Raw genomic sequence first — 20000 nt, forward strand, 5'->3', positions numbered from 1 at the left:
CGTAATCCCTCATCCTCATTTCGTATCCCTCGTTCGTCGTTCTCGCCGTGTAAACTCGTCGAGGAGATCATAGAGGTCGATAGGACCGTTTTCTTTGAGTTTCTTTCTTTGTTTTTTTTTTTCTCATTTTTCTTTTTTTGTGTTTTTTTTTTTTTCGTTCTTTTTCCCTCCAATGATATGGCGTCCGTTATTGCCGATCGGTCCTTACACATTGGTATCACGTGAGACTTTTACCGATCAAGCCAAGTATAGGTCGGTCGGTGTAGAGGCATGATCTGGTTTGGTACAGGCGCTACCAGTCGGTGATGCCGCACTCGCACCGCTACTTGCTCTGGTGGCTGCAAGAGGCGAACGACTAGCCACGTCCGTGTTGCTATCTGCTCCACCGCCACCACCACCACCTCCGATACCACCTCCACCTCCGCCACCACCTCCAATGCCACCACCACCACCGCCGCCGCCGCCGCCGCCGCCATTATTGTTGCACGCGCCGGCCGCTTGCGAATTGTTTTGGGAAGACGCCAGCGTATCCCCGTTGCAATAGTAGTACGTGGAATCTATATTATTTGAATAGAAAAATTTTCAGATGATCTTTAATCATTTTATTATCATTAAATTTCTATCAGTTTATAATTATATCGATCGTCACGTCTCAACTAATCATCGTGTCCAACGAAATCATTCGGTCTCGATCGAATTCTTTTTCTGTGCGGTTTTTCTTTTTCTTTTTTTTTTTCTTTTTTTTTGGTTTTTGGTTTTTTTTTTTTTTTTCCATTTTTAATAATTCGATAATTACGCGTTCGAATCGACGAGATTAATGCCGTTCACGTTATCGAGATTATCTATCGTATCTAATAATTTTACGTATTCTTCATTTTACGTTATTTTAACGACGGACAATGGATTTTTTTATTTCAATGATATCAAGATAGATCCGATCTTACGCGATCCGATCTATCGGACGACAAATTGTAATTAATCGAGTATCATGAAACGGGGAAGGGGGATGGATGGGTGGGTTTAATTGGGGTTTACATAATGTGGTACGATTGTCTATTGTGTGTTTGATTCTACGTCGAAGAAGTTGTTGTTGTTGTTGTTGTTGTTGTTGTTGTTGTTGTTTTTTCTTTCTTTCTTTTTTTTTTTTTATTTAAGAACGAAAAAAAATTCATCGTTAATTTCTACCGGACATGAAATACAATCGCTATGAGATTTATGTCATTTTCATTTTTTCATTATTAAACGACAATGATCTTTGCAAAAGAGATACGAATTAATTCGATCGTAGAATTCGATATGACGATCGTCTTTTATAAATTTTCTTCTCGCACAAATGATAAATCTATTTTCCACGCGTTTATGTTACGCCTATGTACGTTCATTTTCCTTTGTTTATTTGTTTGTTTTTTCTGTTTTTCTTTTTCTTTTTTTTTTTTTTTTTTTCTCTTAATTCTTGAATATTTCGTTGACCCTATGCTAATCGGTACTCATACTCACTGTTTACTTACTGAGCAACCCGCTTGTCGCTGCTCCATAGCCATATCCACTGTACGGTGCACTCGAATATTGAGAATACGCGGCGCTGTACGCGTAATCGCCACCACCTGTGAACAGAGACATTCGATATTCGTATATTAAATATCATTCGTGGTGATATCTCTTTTCGTAAAAAAAAAAAAAAAAAAAAAAAAAAAAGAAAAAACAAAGAAAAGAAAGAAAAAAAAAGAAGAAAAGAAAAGAAGAATATCAAAACGTTTTCTACATTTAATCATTAACGAGACGATCAGCTCCATCTCCTCCTTCTCCTCCTCCATCCAATTCATCGAAGAAGACTATCAAACAAACGAATTGATTCTCGTTCTATGTGCACAACTTTTACATTTACAAACAAACAGAGATACATAAAACAAACGTGTTTATCGCGTATGTGAACGTTGTGTGTCGTGTGTCAATAACAGCCATAAGCGTACACTATATTTAATCTAATTTTGCGAATGTAAAAAAAGCGATTTCGAGTGGTGAAAATATTTCTTACTGTTTGCTTTTTTCTTTTTCTTTTTCTTCCTTTTTCTTTTTTTTTTTCCTTTTTTGTTTTTTTTTTTTTTTTTTCAATTATTTCAGTCGGTAATATGTAACGTCGAGGGTATGCGATAAAATTCGATCATTTACCATCCGTTGAACGAAGGGTTTGTCGTACGCGTTATCGACTCATCCTTGAAAGGGTTATAAGTCGCGATTCGTCGGTCGGTAAGTCAGGGATCACGTCAACCTTATAATCCTTGACTTATCATCCGGTTGAATGCGTTGCGGTCACGTGATTCGACCTTCGGAGGGTCTTTTACCCAAGGTCAATGGTCTCGTTCGCCGCACGCTCATTCGTATACTCACCGGTGGCATAATGTCCGAAACTTGGAAGCATCGTCGAGTACGGTGGTATCGCAGAGGCTACCTGAGGCTGAGAAACTGGCGGCTGCAAGACCGTGAGTCCGGGATCCCCTCCCGGGGTGTTGGGGGCCGCGGGGGTGGCGTTCGTCTCGTTCTGCAAGGAAATCGGTGGACTCTGCTCGCCCCCGCCGGCCCCAACCCCTACGTACGAGACTGCGACGGTACCGCTCTCTGCTATGGCCATGCACAACACAACACGACATTCGAGTCAAGCACTAGCTAACGATCAGCGCCTTACGTCTAAAGCTTTATTCAACTCTTCTACCCCGTTACGGGGTTGAATTTATTATTTTGGAAGTCACATTGGAATTTTGATCTTTGGAAGATTGATGAGGGTTACGGGAGGATGGGAATAGGCGGTGGATAGGATAACGATTAAAAGAAATCTGTTCATTTCAAAAGAAAGGAATAGACAAACGTAAAGATTTCAAAGGAAATCGATTATGTGATTTGGAATAGGATATAACGTAATAATGAATAAAATGCACAATCGTACATCGATAGAACTTGAACGTATTGGAAAAGCCACGTGTTCAGGCTTGAAATATAAATAATACCTTTAAGGCTCAGCGTACTTACGAGCGTACACGAGCAGGCAACAAATTGTAGACGAAGAAAAAAAAAAAAAGAACAAAAAGAATATAAACAGAACTAAAGAGGTGGCGAACTCACCGGTGGCGTGGTAAGGAGACATGTTAGCCCCATCCAATGCTTGCATCGTCAGTGGAGCGAGCGGCGTCAAAGTACCACCTGCTGTATTAAGGGATCCCCAGTTTTCCGTTATTCCAATTCTCATGTCGTTATCGATCGATCAAAGCGGAACGTGTTTTCTTAATAACGTGATTTATTATTATTATTATTACTATTATCATCAATCAGTTAATCTAAGATCCGTTTATTTTAATACTTTTCCCAAAATGGCATCTTTAACAACTACGACGAGTCACTTAAGACTTGGGCCAGCTTTCTTCGTTGGCCATCCCTAACCCAAAGAGAATTTCTTCGAAAATCCGTAAAAAGATTCTCCCATTGAATTTCATGAGATGAATCGGCCGTTACACGGCTCGCTTCGTCCATTCCGCGAAAGCATCGGTATCAGTATCAGCATCGGCATCAACGTTGGTAAAGAATAGAACAGCAACAGCAATGGATAAACCGAATGAATTCGTCGTGCAATTCTGACCGAGTTACTTGCAACATGTTGCCACTCGATGAGCGAAAGTAAACTCGTCCTCGACCATTACAGAAAAGTCCACGCGATATCTTTTTCACGCGTGGGTACAACATAGATTGGTATTTATGTAAATAAAATATATATATATAGACAGATATAGATAGGTATACGTTCTGCTGTTGATCGACCGTCGTTTTTGAAGAGAACGAAAGAGAGAAAGATGGTGAGAGCTTGAACATGATGATACGAAGAGGGATGGTCGATAGACTGAGAAAAAGGATAGAGAAAGACAGAAAGAGAGAGAGAAAGAGAGAGAGAGAGAGAGAGAGAGAGAGAGAAATAAAATACGAAAAAGTAGAAGAAGAATGAGATGTTCCCTGTAAAAGCTGGGAGCAAAGAGCGAGCAGGAGAGAAAAAGAGAGAGAGAGAGAGAGAGAGAAGGATAGAAAGAGAAGAAGAGAAATTCCCCGAAGGTTGAAAATTCCGAAAGAACCACCGAGTGAAGCCTTCCGCCACCTCTTCGGCCGTTGCCGCCGTTCCTCGGCACAACTCATGCATTATTAAAGCCATGTATTTAGCCGATATGGGTATGCAAAGCAAGACGTAAGCCGCAATAATAAGCGTACGGGGAATGAGAGGAGGAGGAGGAATGGAAGGAGAAAGGAGAGAAGAGGATGGAAACGTAGTAAGAGAACAGCGCGATGAACGCGTATATAGGTGGATGTAGTAAAGGGAGAAAGAGTAAAAGAGAATAAGGGAGGGGATGAAGTGGGTTCATGGCGTAGAGACGTATTATATACACGTATAAGGGGTTGCGGTATACACACTATCCAGGATTTCGTGGCTTACGAGGGTTGGTCGAAGTAAGCGAGAGGGAGACAGAATGAGATAGAAAGAGCGAGAGAAAGAGAGAGATAAAGAAAAATATAGAGAAAGAGACAGAGAGTGAGAGAGTGAGAGAGTGAGAGAGAGATAGATAGATAGAAGTAGAGAGGGTAGATTCGCTTTCTCTCTCACCTATGGTGCCCCCTATGGGCGGGGTATAGAGATGTGGCGTTTGCGCCTGCGTCATCGTACTGATGGTGCCCAGGGAGTCGTAGAGCTCGGCGGAGGTGGCAATCGCGTTCCCGGGGAATCCGGCATGCTCATAGTAGGCACCACCGCCTCCTGCACCTCCGCCACCTCCGCCACCGGCACCAGCAGCTCCTCCACCACCTGCGTTCGTCGTACCATTCGCACCACCACCTCCGCCGCCGCCACCGCCACCACCGCCTCCCCCGCCGCCGCCGCCGCCGCCACCGCCACCGCCTCCACCGCCACCTCCGCCTCCTCCACCAAGCTCGTTCAGGAGCTTGTGTTCGTCCTTGATGCTCCATTTACTCGACCACAGCTGCGAACAGAATGGAAGAAGTAGAAGAAGATCACGAGTTTTAGTTTTCTTCTCTTTTTTCCCTTTTTCTTTCTCTCTTTTCCTTTTTTTTCTTTTTTTTTTTTTTTTTGTTTTTTTTGGTCTACTGTGTGTAAACTGTACGAAGTTTGGTTGGTTGGGTAAGTAAGTAAGTAAGTAAGTAAGTAAGTAAGTAAGTAAGTAAGCAAGTAAGTAAGTAAGTAAGTAAGTAAGTACGTATATTCGTTTGTGTCTATTGGGAGAATGAGAGGGAGAAAGGAAGGCCGGGTAGGGGAGATTCAAGATCAAGTAGAAAAACTGATTTCCTTCGTTCACTCACGTTCGAGTAGAGTTGGTCGCCGTTGTAGTTACTTCGCTGTCTCTTCAAGTCGTCCTCCGGATGATCGCCCAAGTCACGATTGTCGTCTGCAATGAAAACTTTTGAATGAGAATGGCGAACGTTTCTAAGAGATTCTTTACCTAATTTGTGTGTGTATGTGTGTGTGTGTGTATGTATGTGTATTTGTACGTGTACGTATATACGTATACTTCGCGACGTTCGAGGATGTTTCTGACATTCAACCAGAACAACGGAGAAATTGTTTTTCATAGGAAAAGAGAGAGATAGATAGAGAGAGAGAGAGAGAGAGAGAGAGAGAGAGAGAGAGAGAGAAAGAGAATTGATCTCTAGTCGATCATCTCGTCGTATTAGCCAGCTGCATATCAAGACGGGGAATTAAAGCTGGCCCTCGAAACTAAATTGAATCTGTCGCTCTGGCCGCGAATGCTCGACCGGCGTTTCTCGCGAAGAGAGACGATGTATGGCATTGATAGATAGAGAAACAATTTCGATTCCATTATATGTCTTTATTATCTCCCGGCCATCCCGCGTCGCTTTAATATAGAAACACGGGACACGTGGGACGACGACGACGCAACCCCCACATACATACATACATATATATCTACATACGTACACACGTACTATCATATATAGGCATGTCTACGTATTTTATGTGTTGGTCACTCGACTCTTTCTATCTCTCTCTCTCTACTACCACCCCCTTTACTCTACAACCCTTTCGGTTGGTCCGAACGAGTCCGCCGTAGAACGAAAGCCGCGAAAGGGGATGTGTGTGAAGGTATGGACAGTGTTCCACAATGTAGTAGACGTGGAGGTCCAACGTACGGGGTATCTCGAATAATTAAATGACCATCCGAGGGTAGGAGAGACGAGGTAGGATGGGCTTGGTGGTGCCTAGCATAGGGCTCGTTAAACCTCCCTGTCAAGTTGTGATTGTCCGGCCGGTCTCGACCATTCGACCGGCAGGATTCGTTCCTGGACCGCTATAAAAGCCCCGTTTCAAACGTGAGACTACCATCTACCGAATACGTACTTACACCTACACCAATATATGTTTGTACACATTTACTTTTACTCTATATTTCTCTCTCTCTCTCTCTCTCTCTCTTTCTTTCTTCCTTCTGCACGCGAATACCACCTCCAACTCTCTTTTCCATGGCACTTGCTTGAATTTTACGATTCGATCGGCCGAGTTAATCCACCCTCACAACCTAAAGTTACCTCTCTCTCTCTCTCTCTCTCTCTCTCTTTCTATCTTTCTACGTGGATTTCCCTCGGTTATTGCCACTCGTACACCGCGTTACCGTTCTGGGATTTCCACTTTTCTCCCTGCCGGAACGAGTCAACCTTTTGTTTTGATGGCAATGATCTATTTCACTATGCACTTTCGTTATCGTTGTTATCCGTAAGGATTACCAATGAATACCGATCGTTTCGCTATATGTTTATTACTTTCGATCATGCACGTGATATCTTATTCAAGTTCACTCTTAATCACGATCGTGTCGATTCGTCAATCCGTCCGAATATTATTTCTAAACGTTACTTCGTGTAATAATTTAACGATTTATTTCTAATATTCTATTTGTTCGATATTGAAAAAATATCATTTGTTCAAAAATGACCCTATGAAACTTCATAACGAATAAGTGTATATATATATATCTATATATAGGAGATGGAAAAACGATTAATGCAAATTTTTATAGTCATTCACCCTCTCTCTCTCTCTCTCTCTCTCTCTCTCTCTTCCTCTCTCTCTTTTTCTTTTTTCCTTTCCTTCTCTCTCTGTTTCGAATTGACCGATGTCCCAAAATGACACAAGTTACGAGTCGTTCAATAGTAAGGTCAAAATGCATACTGTCCCCCTTTTTCTTTATTTTTTTTGTTCCTGATGGCAATTCATGAGAGAAAAAGACAGAGAGACAGAAAAAGAGCGAGAGAGAGAGAGAAGAAAAAAAGAGCAGTAAATCGAATGATTCGATTGATGCTCGTGAGGGCAACTAGAGAAGAACTCGCGAGCGAGCAAGCACGTTATTCGAAAGCAATTGAGTCAATGTTAAGCAATACAATACACGGGTAATAATGGACTTTGGGGTGAATCTGGTCCCGTTGCGAGTCCCCTCTAACTTTGTCGTTCACAACCAATCGTGTGTGTACATCTTTATATACATATATCTATCTGTATATATATATATATATATATATATATATATATATATATATATATATGTTTGTATATGTATATACGTATGTACATGTTTATACGTATATGCGTATATAACGTGCTATGTAGGGTGGGATACGGACGGCCTTTGGAATTCTACGTAGGGCGAAAAGCGCGCAGATGTAACGCGACAACAAACAGCCCCAATAGATTGCAATGCTTCCCTCGAGAGGTTCTTCGTAAATTCGTAATAAGCTACAGAACCGAAACCTCGGCGGCGGGATAGTCTTCGATCGTCTCGAGTATAAATAATTTCTTTCCATGTAAGATTTTCGAATAGTTCGTATCTACGGATCCACAGTACGTATACGTATGTACTTATGTAGATTTTTTTGACCTTTCCTTTTTTTTCTTTTTAATTTAAAAAAAATTTTTTTGGATTCAAAAAAAGAAAATATATATATATATATGTTTTTTTTAAAAGTAATTTCAATATATATTTCTTAAGATATGTGTATAAATATGTACGTATATATTTTGTCAATTTGTTTTCTCTATATGCGTCTATTAAATATTATTAAAATCAAAGACCAATCCTGGAGCGATTTGTTAACAGATATATAAAATCGCCATTAAATCACGAAGCTCGATATTTCATCGTATGTATATATATATATATTTTTTTTTTTTTAATTTGTCGAAACTAGGATTGGTAGATTTTTATTTACAGGATGCGTATCAGATAAATAAATCAACAAAATGCATGCGTTCATTTATATTTCTTTTTTTTTTTTTTTTTTTTTTTTTTTTTTACTTTATAAAAGCATTCGATAAAAAATGTATAAAAAAAGATTACGCCCTATAGATATTTTATTGCTACTGCAAGAGAGTACGCTGTATATCTTTTTTTCTTTTTTTCTTCTATTATTATCAAATACACACTCACGTAGCACAATAATTTCTATTAATATTTATTTGAAGAAAATTCGCATTAAATAACTAAGTATAATGTATGAGACATTATTCACTGTCGTGTAGTACAATATCTCGTAGTAACTCGAGATGTGAATTAGTTGATAATGAAATTGATTTATACGAGACAAAGTGAAAAGTGATTGAATAGAACGATTTCGAAAGAGTCGACGATAAGAGGTCCGGCACTGTGTTTCTATGTATTATACGTATATACGTATATATGTATGTATGTTGTATACCGGCCGATAATATCCCCGGAGAGAAACAGGGAGACTAATGTGTCGTTGGGTCGAGATATAGAAACCGCTGTGGTCTGTGAAGTTTATAATCTAATACGTACACCCTCCGCGGCCGCAAAACATTGAGTGCTTTCGCCGCGGACGCGACCACTTTTGCGACCGCATCCGTCGCTCGCGTAATCCGATTATATCGAATTACTCGTGTATCATCGGTGGCGGTTCGTGCATTGGTACGAATCGATATATATATACATATATATATATATATATATATCTGTATGCATATATGTATGTATGTATGTATATACCTATGTAGGAAACTTCAGAACATCGTTTATAATCCATTCGTAGAATACGTTCAAGTCCGTGCATTTTGTTATGATTCTTCTTCGTCGTTATGCTTTTTCCGAAAAAAAAAAAATTTTTATTAGATTGAAACGGGACACGTTAAAACTGACATTTCGATGTTTCCCCGAAAATTATTTAATTCGAAATAATTCGTCTGGTTGTAACTGGATGGAGACAACAACAAAAAAAAAAAAAAAAAGGAAAGGAAAAATGGAAGAAAAAAAAAAAAATAGTCGTGCAAAGAAACAGCGCACACTTGTTATCAAATATTAAACATAACGCGTCTTTTGTCATAACTTTTTTACATATATATATACATATATATTAAACAATTTTTGTATTTTTTAATTTCGAAACAGTCCGATATTATTTCGAATAATATAACTTCTCCGTTGTAACGATAAGAGAGTTTCTCATAGAATTATTCGAAGGTTTTAACGCGTAGATAGGAAAAAAAAGGAAATAAAAAATTATTGCTCCTTACTATATCAAGGATAACGAATTGTTTATAAATTCGACGTATTCTCTCTCTCTCTCTCTCTCTCTCTCTCTCTCTTTTTCCTGCTCTCTTTGCTTCCGCGAACGCATCGTCGTAGGTCACGTGTGTACGGCACGTGTCAGGAATATTTCGGGCCGCGTTATTCACGCAATGACAGCAGAATGAATCGCAGCACGTGCTGTACGACGTTTGACCGATAACCTTGCCGTGTGTGTGGCTAATCTTACTCGAGCCGCGACAACCTTCTCTCTCGCGGTAACCCCGATCGCTCGTAAATAAGTACTCCCTCTTTTTCTCCCTTTCTCTCTTACACTCTCTCTTTCTCTCTCTTTCTCTCTCTCTCTCTTTCTCTCGTTCTCTCCTTCTCTCTATTTCCTTCTCGAAAACAGTTTTATTCGTTCGCTTAGAGAGTCAGTCGAGTACAGGCACCTTGCCACTATACTCGCCTTCTTAAAGAGATGTTATCGCTTCTAGAGAATAAAATAAACTATTACCAAGAATCTCGATTATCTTGATAAGTGTTACCAGATTCGATCTAGAATAGATTTAGAATATTTGGTTTATTTAATTGGGATCGTTAATCAGAGAGACACGATATATACCAACGTTATATATATATATATATATACATTAATTTAGAGGATCGCTTATTTTCTATTATATTGTGTCTAAGTTAATAATAAGTTATCTTATAAATAAATAGTTATATAAAAATGTTATAAATTCGAATCGTTAATTCAAAATACGTATATACATAAGTATATACGTCTTGGTATCGTAGTTTATAGTATCACTTATTTTATATTATACCGATTCACGTTTAGATAACAAGTGAGATCTCATAAATATGAAAAAAAAAAAACAAAAAAAAAAAAAAAGAAAAGAAAAGAAAGAAAGAAAGAAAGAAAGAAAGAAAAAAAATTAGTTATATAAAAAAAAAAAAGCAATAATGAATTATTGTCTATTTAATTATAATTAATCATATTTTTCATTGATATAATTGACCGGTTGTTTCTAATTATGAAGAAAAAAGAAAAAAAAAAAAAAAGAAAAGAGAGAAATAAAAAAAAAGAAAAAAAGATAAAGGAAAAAATGAGAAAAAAAGAGAAACAATTTGGAGATTCAAATATGTAGAAGTTTAATTTGAAGAAGATAATAATGTAGATTTTCAATAAATCTAAAAGGGTAATGAAGGTTTTACGATAAGGTTTAAATAAGTAGCAGAATGACTCACCGTCATCGGCTCGCTTTCTCTTGATACTATTGCCGTTTGGATCCTGATGGTGTGCGGGGATTCCGAGGATGCCACTGATGCTGTAGGCATTGGGAGCGGCGGCCGCAGGATGACCCGCCGGTGTGGCAGGTGCATGGGCTATCACCGACACGGAACCACCTGATCCTGGCTGACCTTGTTGCTGACCTTGCTGCTGCTGCGCCTGCTGTTGCTGATGCGCGTGCTTCGCCTTCTCTGCCGCCTTGTTTCTCACGATTCTGCGAACAATAGGTCGCCAGTAGGTACTCTTGGTAGGTTCAGTTCGACTCTTAACCCGATAACTCAATACTTTACGCTCGTGCACCATCGAGAGAACTTTGCCGCACGAAAGACGTTATATAATATAATATAATAATATATATATATATATATATATATATATATATATATGTATATTATACAGGATGATTCCAAAGAGATATCTTAACAATTTCAAAGTCATATTACAAGGATTCAAATAATTATTATTACGGAAATTATTATTAAGGAAATCTGGAAAGAGATCGTATAATGATAATTTAAATAATTCAACAAGTTCATCCTCTTACACAATTGATATTATTCAAATTTGTTGTTACGAGAGCATTTACGTTCGTTAGCATATTCATAATAGAGTGTATATCGGGCATCATTCGATCTCGTTAACGTCGATTTTGTTTCTCATACGATGAGGATTCAAGAAATCCAAAAAATAAATTCTCGACTAAACGATGATTAATTACCGATCAGACGATTCGATTATTGTCCTTTCTCTTTCTCTCTCTCTCTCTCTCTCTCTCTCTCTCTCTCTCTCATGGGAAGTCTATTTCTTATTGGAAAGGAACAAGTTAGATACATATGTATGTATACATCGTAGATGGGATATGTTATCGACGTATCGGCATTGTTCCTGACAGCTCTCTCGGGGTTTCTTGGACGTAGAATAGCAAACGTGACTTTGCGGAACCAGCGTGTAATCGTAAACGAGAAGAAGAACTCTCGAGGAAGCCTTTGGTACTCAAAGAAGAAGAAGGAGGAGGAGGAAGAGGATGAGGAGGAGGAGACAACGAAAGAGGATAGAAGTAGCCGAGGCAACAGTTCTCTCCCCCTCGTTTCTCCTTTAACTTGCTTCTTCTCCTTCGAGCATGCAACCCGCGCTTATTATCCGTGATATATCGTGCGTGCGCTTTGAATGGTCAGCCGGTTGGACGTCGGTATCAATTACCTCGGTGAATATTCGCGGCAGCGCCGTTAATCTCGCCGCGTGCTGCTCCTCGCAACACCGGTTTCGGTTCGCGGAAGAAGTTCATACGAGGCGCCAACGACCGACGGCTACGCCCTTTCGCCCTTCCTTATACATCTCTTAACACACGGAAATCAACGGGGTTTAATGATTTTTTTTTTCTCTTTTTTATTTTTCCTTTTTCCTTTTTCTTTTTTCTTTTCTTATTTTTAGATCTATTCATTCGCTCGATATATATATATTTATTTATTTATTTATCATCATCGAACGTTTTAAAAGAGATTTTCATTTGTCATCCCCATTGATGTATAATAATCTTATAGATATACCTAAGTAATCGTAATAATTTTATGAATATTTTATTATTATTTAATTAGCCGATAAAATAATTACATATTTAATCTTGAATTGTATTGATATTATTTATTATTTTAATTGAAAAAGTATTGTATTTATAGTTAGCTCATTTTATTACGCATTGACTTATGTTGAAAAAAGAAAATTTTTTTTTATTAATCTCATAAATAATTTCCAATGTAACGTAGTTTATAGATTCTATAATGAATTTTAACAATGCATTTTCGAAAATAGATAGAACGATATTTCAACGTATTAATTTAGTATTAATTTTATACGTTAATACGATCGAAGAATATATATATTTTAGAATTCGAAGAAATAAAATAGTAGAACTAAATCTATTTGCTTCGGTTAAAAATTGTCGATGAAAAAAAGAAAAAAAGGAAAAAAAAAGAAAAAGAAAAAAAAAAAGTTCAATGCGTCCTGAGAGACATCGATACGTTCAATGGAATCGCATTACCAGCTCCATTTTCTCTTTTCGTCTCATTTTGCAACGGGTTTAGTCAACGGTGGTGGGTCAACGAATCCGCACCGGGATGGGCCAGTTCGTAATGGATCGACATTAAGTCCTTCGTTTCTGTCGTGGATGTGTTTGTGGGCTAGGTAATCGTGAGGGTGCGAGTAACGGCGATCAATCAGAGGACACCTGTTGCCCGAACTCCCTCGTTCGTTCGCCACCTTCGCCAATTCGCAACAATTAGCAGCGATCCTTATCAAGGTTAGGCTCTAGGGTGATTAGAAGGTATCAAACGTTGTTATGCAGAAAGAAAACGAGCTTGAATTATTACGAAATGATAATAATAGATATTTAACACGTTCGACATTTATATTCTTTATACGAATAATTATTATTTACTAACGAGTATTATATATATATATATATATATATATATGTAACTTTTACATTGATAGAAATTTTTGATTAAAAGAAAATGAAAATGAAAAGATAAGAAAAGAAGAAGAGAAAAGAAAAATTCAGAGGTTTAGAAATAATACGTTTATTCGTCTTTTAAAATCGCAAGTATGCATTACATATATATATATATATATATATTGTGTTAAAAATCAATCATGATTTCTTGCACAAAGTCTCCAACCACGTCTTCCGCGGTGAAATCGTTAGGCATTTCGTATTTCGCTCGCGATGAAAATCGTGGCGCGTGTCTTCCGCGAAACTTATAGAAATGTAACTACGAGTAAATAGAAGTTACCTTACGTATACGTATTTAGGGAACGTGTATACGTATGTACACATATATAGATAAGTAAGTAAATAAGTACTACGTATGTATAACGAGTCCGGGCATTCTCGCGCGGCTAGTTATACGTATTTTACGTATAACGAGCATAATCGGCAATTTAATTAAGTGCAACGACTCGTCGGCCCGTTTCACGTAACAGTCAGAGATTTTATCAGTGTTGCCGAGGAAGCGAGACTCTTCGAAGGAAGGAATAAACAATCGTGTTTTCTTCTTCAAAGTAACGTTTCTTCGAGCTCGTGCCGTCACTATTACCATCGCCATAACACACCATCACCATCATCGCCATCATTGCAACCATCGCCATTATTATTACTAACACTTAGTAACATGCTCGCTCGTTAATTAGAGCTGCGTGCCATGGAATGATCTAACCGAGATTCCAAAATGAATTTTCTTTTCTTTTCTTTTCATTTTTCTTACCTTTCCTTTTATTTCCGTACATATCTATCTCGAACGAAACAGATGAGGATATCGATCGACGTGAAAAGTCGGATTCGCGAATATAAGGAAGGACCGAAGGGTTCTTTTATGGCTGCTGCTTGTCAAGAAAATCGAGAAGAGAATGGTGGAGAACATAAAAGAGAGAGAGAGAGAGAGAGAGAGAGAGAGAGAGAGAGATGGAAATGAACGTAGAGGAAAGACTAGGATTTTCTTCTCTCTCTCTTTCTTTCTCTCATACGTATGTATTCTCTTCTTCTCTTTCTCTCTCTATCCTTCTCTTTTTCCAACCCTCTTGCACTTCATCTAATCATTGAGTGTCTCCGTTCCGTACGGACCACCCTCTCGTGGTTTTATCTACGCCCCTGTTGCGGTCTATGGCCCGTAACGTTGCACCTTGCTTCAGGATTCCTAGTCGAATTCCGTGCACTTTAATGCTTTCTCTCTCTCTCTCTCTCTCTCTCTCTCTCTCTCTCTCTCTATCTCTATCTCTATCTCTATCTATCTCTATCTCTATCTCTCTCGTTTTCGTAGAGAAAGAGAAAATTCGGAGTCACGAGAGGGAACAAGCCACGACTTTAATCGAGTTCAATTTTATTCGGCGACAAGTGACGCGTTCCGGATCTCGTGGCAAACGGACAAATAAACGTCTTCTAAGTATCTCCTATATCTTTTCTTTTTTTTTTTTTTTTTTTTTTTTTTTTTTCTTAGTAACAAATAGAACCGAACGTTGTCGAGTACGAAAACCTACTTTATCCCTTTTATTTGTTTCCTTCCTTTTTCTTTTCTTTTTTTCTTCTTTTTTCTTTCCTTTCTTCCATCTTTTTCTTCTTTTATTTCCCCGTTATACGACGACGAAGTACGTACAATAGCGCGATCGTTTATTTCGCATTAAAAAATCCGAATGAGAAAAGTTTCTTTTTTTTTGTTTCTCTTTAGAAACGAAAAAAAAAGGAAGAAAAAAGGAAAGAAAAAGAAAAAGGATGAGACAAAGAAAATGGTATATTCTTTTTCCTTTTTATTTTTCTTTTTTGTTCTATTTTTTTTTTTTTTTTTTTTTTTTTTTTTTCAAGAAAATAAAAAAGAACAGAAGAAAAGAAAAACAGAACAAGAAATCCGCCACCCACCCCTCCCCCCACCTCCCAAAAATCATGTCACAAAGGTGGTGACATTTCAATGAGAAATATCTCGAACCTCACGTATTAAAATAACTTATGAAGACGGATTTGTGACGATTAAAGACAATTCATGGAAAATCGTATGTGTTCTGCCTATTGTAGTAAGCTAGAAGGACGAATAGTAGAATTATGAGGGTGAAGCGTGTCGGGGGGTGTGCCACGTGGAGGGGGAGGGGATTGTGAGGAAGAAGCTATGCCTCCCCTGGCGCCAACCGATCGTTCCCAAATGGCCACTCGTAGTAAACTCTTCGAGTTGCCTTTGAATGTTTGGATCCACCCCTCTGATCTTCTTATCTTTTCTTCTTCTACTTTTACTTCCATTTCTACTTCTTCTTTTTTTCTTTGTGCATGTGTTTGTGCACAGGCGCGCGCGCGTTTTTATTTATTTCTTTTAATTTTTATGTCTTTCTCAAAATTGTGACGAGATATACATATATATATATATATATATATATATATATATATATATATATATATAAAATATTAACGAGACACGGAGGATACGAATGAGAAATAGTTAAAACGATTTCTACGTTGTAGTATTATCTATGTTTGTACTTTATCGGTTATTATTTCAACTATACGAGACGACGAGAGATACGATTTACCTTGGGAGTATCCATTTCTAGAAGCCATTTTCGATGTCGCCGTTTTTAAACGACTCCGAATGTTGATTTAAATCACCGGTCGGTCGTACTATATACCAAGCTCGTATCCGCTCGTATTCCAATGTTACGTCGATATCGTCGCGTTACTTTATCGGGACTGAGGCCAAGTCGATCCATCGAACGATAACTTTGAAAGATAGAGAGAACGATTGAGAGAGAGAGAGAGAGAGAGAGAGAGAGAGAGAGAGAGAGAGAGAGAGAGAGAGAGAGAGAGAGAGAGAGAGAGAGAGAGAGAGAGAGAGAGAGAGAGAGAGAGAGAGAGAGAGAGAGAGAGAGAGAGAGGGGGAGAGAAATATATATATATATATATATATATATAAGATAAATATTATTTTCAGATGTTCACATACATTTTATTTTATATCATTAGTTCGTGGTATGTATATAGCTTATTCTAATCATTAAATCTTTGTGTTATGATATTTGTTTATATTTGAACTTTATTGGGTCGTTGCAAGAGAGAAAGACAGAGGAGAGAGAGAGAGAGAGAAAGAGAGATATAACATAAATATTATTTTTAGATCCTCCCCCCACGCAGTTTTTCATATTGTACTATTAGATCTTTCTTGCGTCGATCATATACGTTTATTATTATTTTATCCTTACTGAATTATATTTTCCATAATCAATATACTATTCCGTTCTTTCTTACATTCTATTTTTATTGAGATTGGTCAATGACTAATATCGGGATTTGTATTATTAGATATTTACATAAAAAACAGTGATATATTTCTTTTTCCCCGTAAATTGTACCAACATAATACAATACTATACTATACTATTACAAACCCGGACGTAAGTCTATTATTACTACGTATATTATTCGATTGATATCGATATCTAAATAAATACTAGTGTATATATATATATATATATATTTTTTTTTTTTTTTATTAAAAATTGAATACTACGTACATTATGAATATTATGTACTATTACACTGTACTATCGACAAATGTATGTTGTAAAGAATTTTCAGTAAAGAATATTAATATTTTTTTTTTTATAATAATATCGTTTATTTAGATAGAAAATAATAGAAATTACGTCGTTAATTATCAGCCAGTCTAATAGTTCTATAAAATCCGTTTATATCCCTCTAATTCTCTTTTTTCTTTACTTCGATCATATTTTTCTTAATCTCATGAAATCGTATACTTATATACTGGCAATAAATTATCTTTTCTCTCTTTCTCCTTCTCTCTCTCTCTCTCTCTTTCTCTTTCTTTTTTTCTCTCTCTCTCTCTTTCCACGAACACTTAGGTTTTTACTCTCGACGAATATAACGATGAAAGAGCATAGGTACGAAATGGTAGTTCGTTCGTTCGTTCATTCGTTCGACGAACAAACGCGAGAAGCTCACGTTTTAAAAAGCATCACTACGATGGTGGCTGCACGGAGACGACGACGACGACGACGAAGACGACGACGACGACGACGACGACGACGACGACGACGACGACGACGAAGACGACGACGACGACGACGACGACGAAGACGACGACGACGACGACGACGACGAAGACGACGACGAAGACGACGATGAGGAGGACGAGGAGGAGGATACGCCAGTGGCATGGCTCTGGAACCACAAACTTTAATGTTGGCATTACTTTTATGCGCGACTTTATGCCAAGTATCCCATCAAATATATGACCCGCGCTTCTGCGCTCCTCTTCTCGTGCGCTGCTTCACGGAGGGAAGAACGCGAAGGCGAGCAGCACACCTCTATGTTTCTATATACTACTTTTATATATATATATATATGTTCATGTAAACTATATAGTACATATAGTTATATACATAGGTAGAGTTACCTACGTTCGTCCCTGTTTGCCACCCTCTTCTTCTACCACTACTACCCTTCCACCCTCATTCTTTCCCTCTCTCTCTCTCTCTCTTTCACCCCTCCCTTCGAACTAAATTATTGCGAATAAAACTTTATACTCAAATTACCTCTACGCGAACTTTATCGCATTTCTCAACGCTATGCTTTCTCCAAGGGAAAGAGAGAGAGAGAGAGAGAGAGAGAGAGAGAGAGAGAGAGAGAGAGAGAGAGAGAGAGAGAAGGGAGAGGGAGGGAGGGAGAGAGAGAGAGAGAGAGAGAGGAAGATAGTAAGTAGAAAGATAGAGATAGGGAGAAAATGAAAGGAGAAATAGGAGATTTCAGTCGCTGTTAGAAGAGGATTTAAATTTTCTCCCCGAAATACACCAGTTGGTCTTAATTTCTTCGGATTTAATCGCCATTTATACGCTCCGCTTTCGAAAGGTGTGTCCTTAGAGCGTAACGGGAACTCGCCTTTCTTCTTGACGTCAGTATACCCACGTAATATACACTATACGCGATAAAATACGTACGTACGTACCTACATACATACATACGTATACCTTATATATATATATATATATATATATATATATATATATATATATATATATATATTGAATGTATCTATGTACTAACGTATTATTTATGTAGGTCGATATATTCGGTCGAATTAGTACGATTCGATGACACGTTAATAATCGTATCACTCTTCTATCCTCTCCTTTCTCCCCATCTCCCCAACTAATCCACGTCCAACCCACCCACCCTATTTTTCGCTAATCAACGACGACAGGTCTATCGTCGAGTAGATTTATTCGCGCGTTATAATATCGGGCTTTAAAGTTATTACAGGCCATTATATGGGCCACCACGGAGAATCGTCGAGGATGAATTCAATGGGGATTTTCGGAGGATTTAGTCACCACCAAGGCAGATGCTGCGAACTATGGACTACGCGAGAATATAACTCTAGAACGGAATTCCTTTCTCTCTCTCTTTCTCTCTCTCTCTCTCTCTCTCTCTCGCTTTCTTGCTCTTTCTCTTACTCGTTAACTGGAGAGTCAAGAGACTAAGGAGTAAGAGAGAGAGAGAGAGAGAGAAAGAGATAGAGATGAGTAGTGGGTGTAAAGCTACAAAGTGAATGTCAGAGCGAGAGAGAGAGAGAGAGGGTGAGAGAGAAGGAGTAGAAGAAGAGAGCGAGAACCGTTCCGTCGCACCGTAGACACAATACGGGACTTGGTCCATGGCTATTGTACGCCCTTCAGAGGAGCACAATGCCTGGAAAAGGTGTATCCTGATATTCCACCACCTCTCTCTTTCTCTCTTTCTCTTTCTCTCTGTCTCTGTCTGTCTCTCTTGCTTTTCTTCTCCGTTTCTCTTTGAAGAGAATAGAGAAAGACAGAGAGTGAGTTTGTAATGTACCAAGGTACTCTTTGAGTCCTTCTCTTCGTGCTGATTCTCGAACAAAAGTTATATCATCGACTTACTGCACAACTACCAAGATGGTTTACCGTTTCCATCTACTTGTATTGTCTTTCATTAATTCTTATAAATAATTTGAAAATTCGTTCGAACGAAAATCCGTTCTATCGCGATCTCTTTTGTGTCTTCTTTTTTTTTATTTATTAACAATCCTATTTATTAACTTTTATCTATTAACGAGATAATTTTATTTATTTTGAAGCTTATTTCATTATATTCCTGACGTAAGTTTATAATGTTTCTTTATGAGACTATTTCTTTCTTCTTCTTTTTTTTCTTTTTTTCAAATATTTTAATTAATCGAAAAAATTCAATTTTTTCTTTTTTCAACGTTCAATGTTCGCTTGAATTATTTGAATCTACGAATATTTTCATCTTGATAAATGATAACCAATGTGATATCACGATATTACATTTTTATTAAATTTAAGTAAAATAAAAACGTCAGTGAAAGTTATTACTTATTTAAATTTAGAAAAAGATCTTAAAGAATACATGAAAACTCACTCTCTTGTTCTCTCTCTCTCTCTCTCTCTCTCTCTTTCTTTCTTTCTTTTTGAAATTAACATTCCTATCTCGTAGAGGATGGGATCATACGGAACGCACGGTAGAAATTTCGGACACAAGTTTTGGTCAATTCCCGAACTCATAGCCTAACAGTGTCGGTGTCTTCTTAATCTTTTGAGGG

At 37.9% G+C, this 20000-nt stretch overlaps 1 protein-coding gene across 1 annotated transcript in view; it reads right to left on the reverse strand.

Annotated features, from left to right (window-relative positions):
* The window catches only part of LOC124421700 (protein lingerer-like), a 55444-nt gene that overhangs the window by 133 nt on the left and 35311 nt on the right, over positions 1-20000 (reverse strand). The window contains exons 4-11 of the mRNA XM_046957184.1: positions 10833-11089; positions 5347-5432; positions 4859-5009; positions 4637-4801; positions 3118-3198; positions 2389-2619; positions 1509-1604; positions 1-557 (exon numbers count right to left, since the gene is read on the reverse strand). The exon at positions 1-557 is cut by the window's left edge and continues 133 nt beyond it. Of these exons, the coding sequence (XP_046813140.1) occupies positions 238-557; positions 1509-1604; positions 2389-2619; positions 3118-3198; positions 4637-4801; positions 4859-5009; positions 5347-5432; positions 10833-11089 (1387 nt within the window). The 3' untranslated portion in view covers positions 1-237. The remainder of the gene's footprint in view (positions 558-1508; positions 1605-2388; positions 2620-3117; positions 3199-4636; positions 4802-4858; positions 5010-5346; positions 5433-10832; positions 11090-20000) is intronic.

The sequence above is a fragment of the Vespa crabro genome, chromosome 2, assembly GCF_910589235.1.
Source record: "Vespa crabro chromosome 2, iyVesCrab1.2, whole genome shotgun sequence".
Classification (NCBI taxonomy): domain Eukaryota; kingdom Metazoa; phylum Arthropoda; class Insecta; order Hymenoptera; family Vespidae; genus Vespa; species Vespa crabro.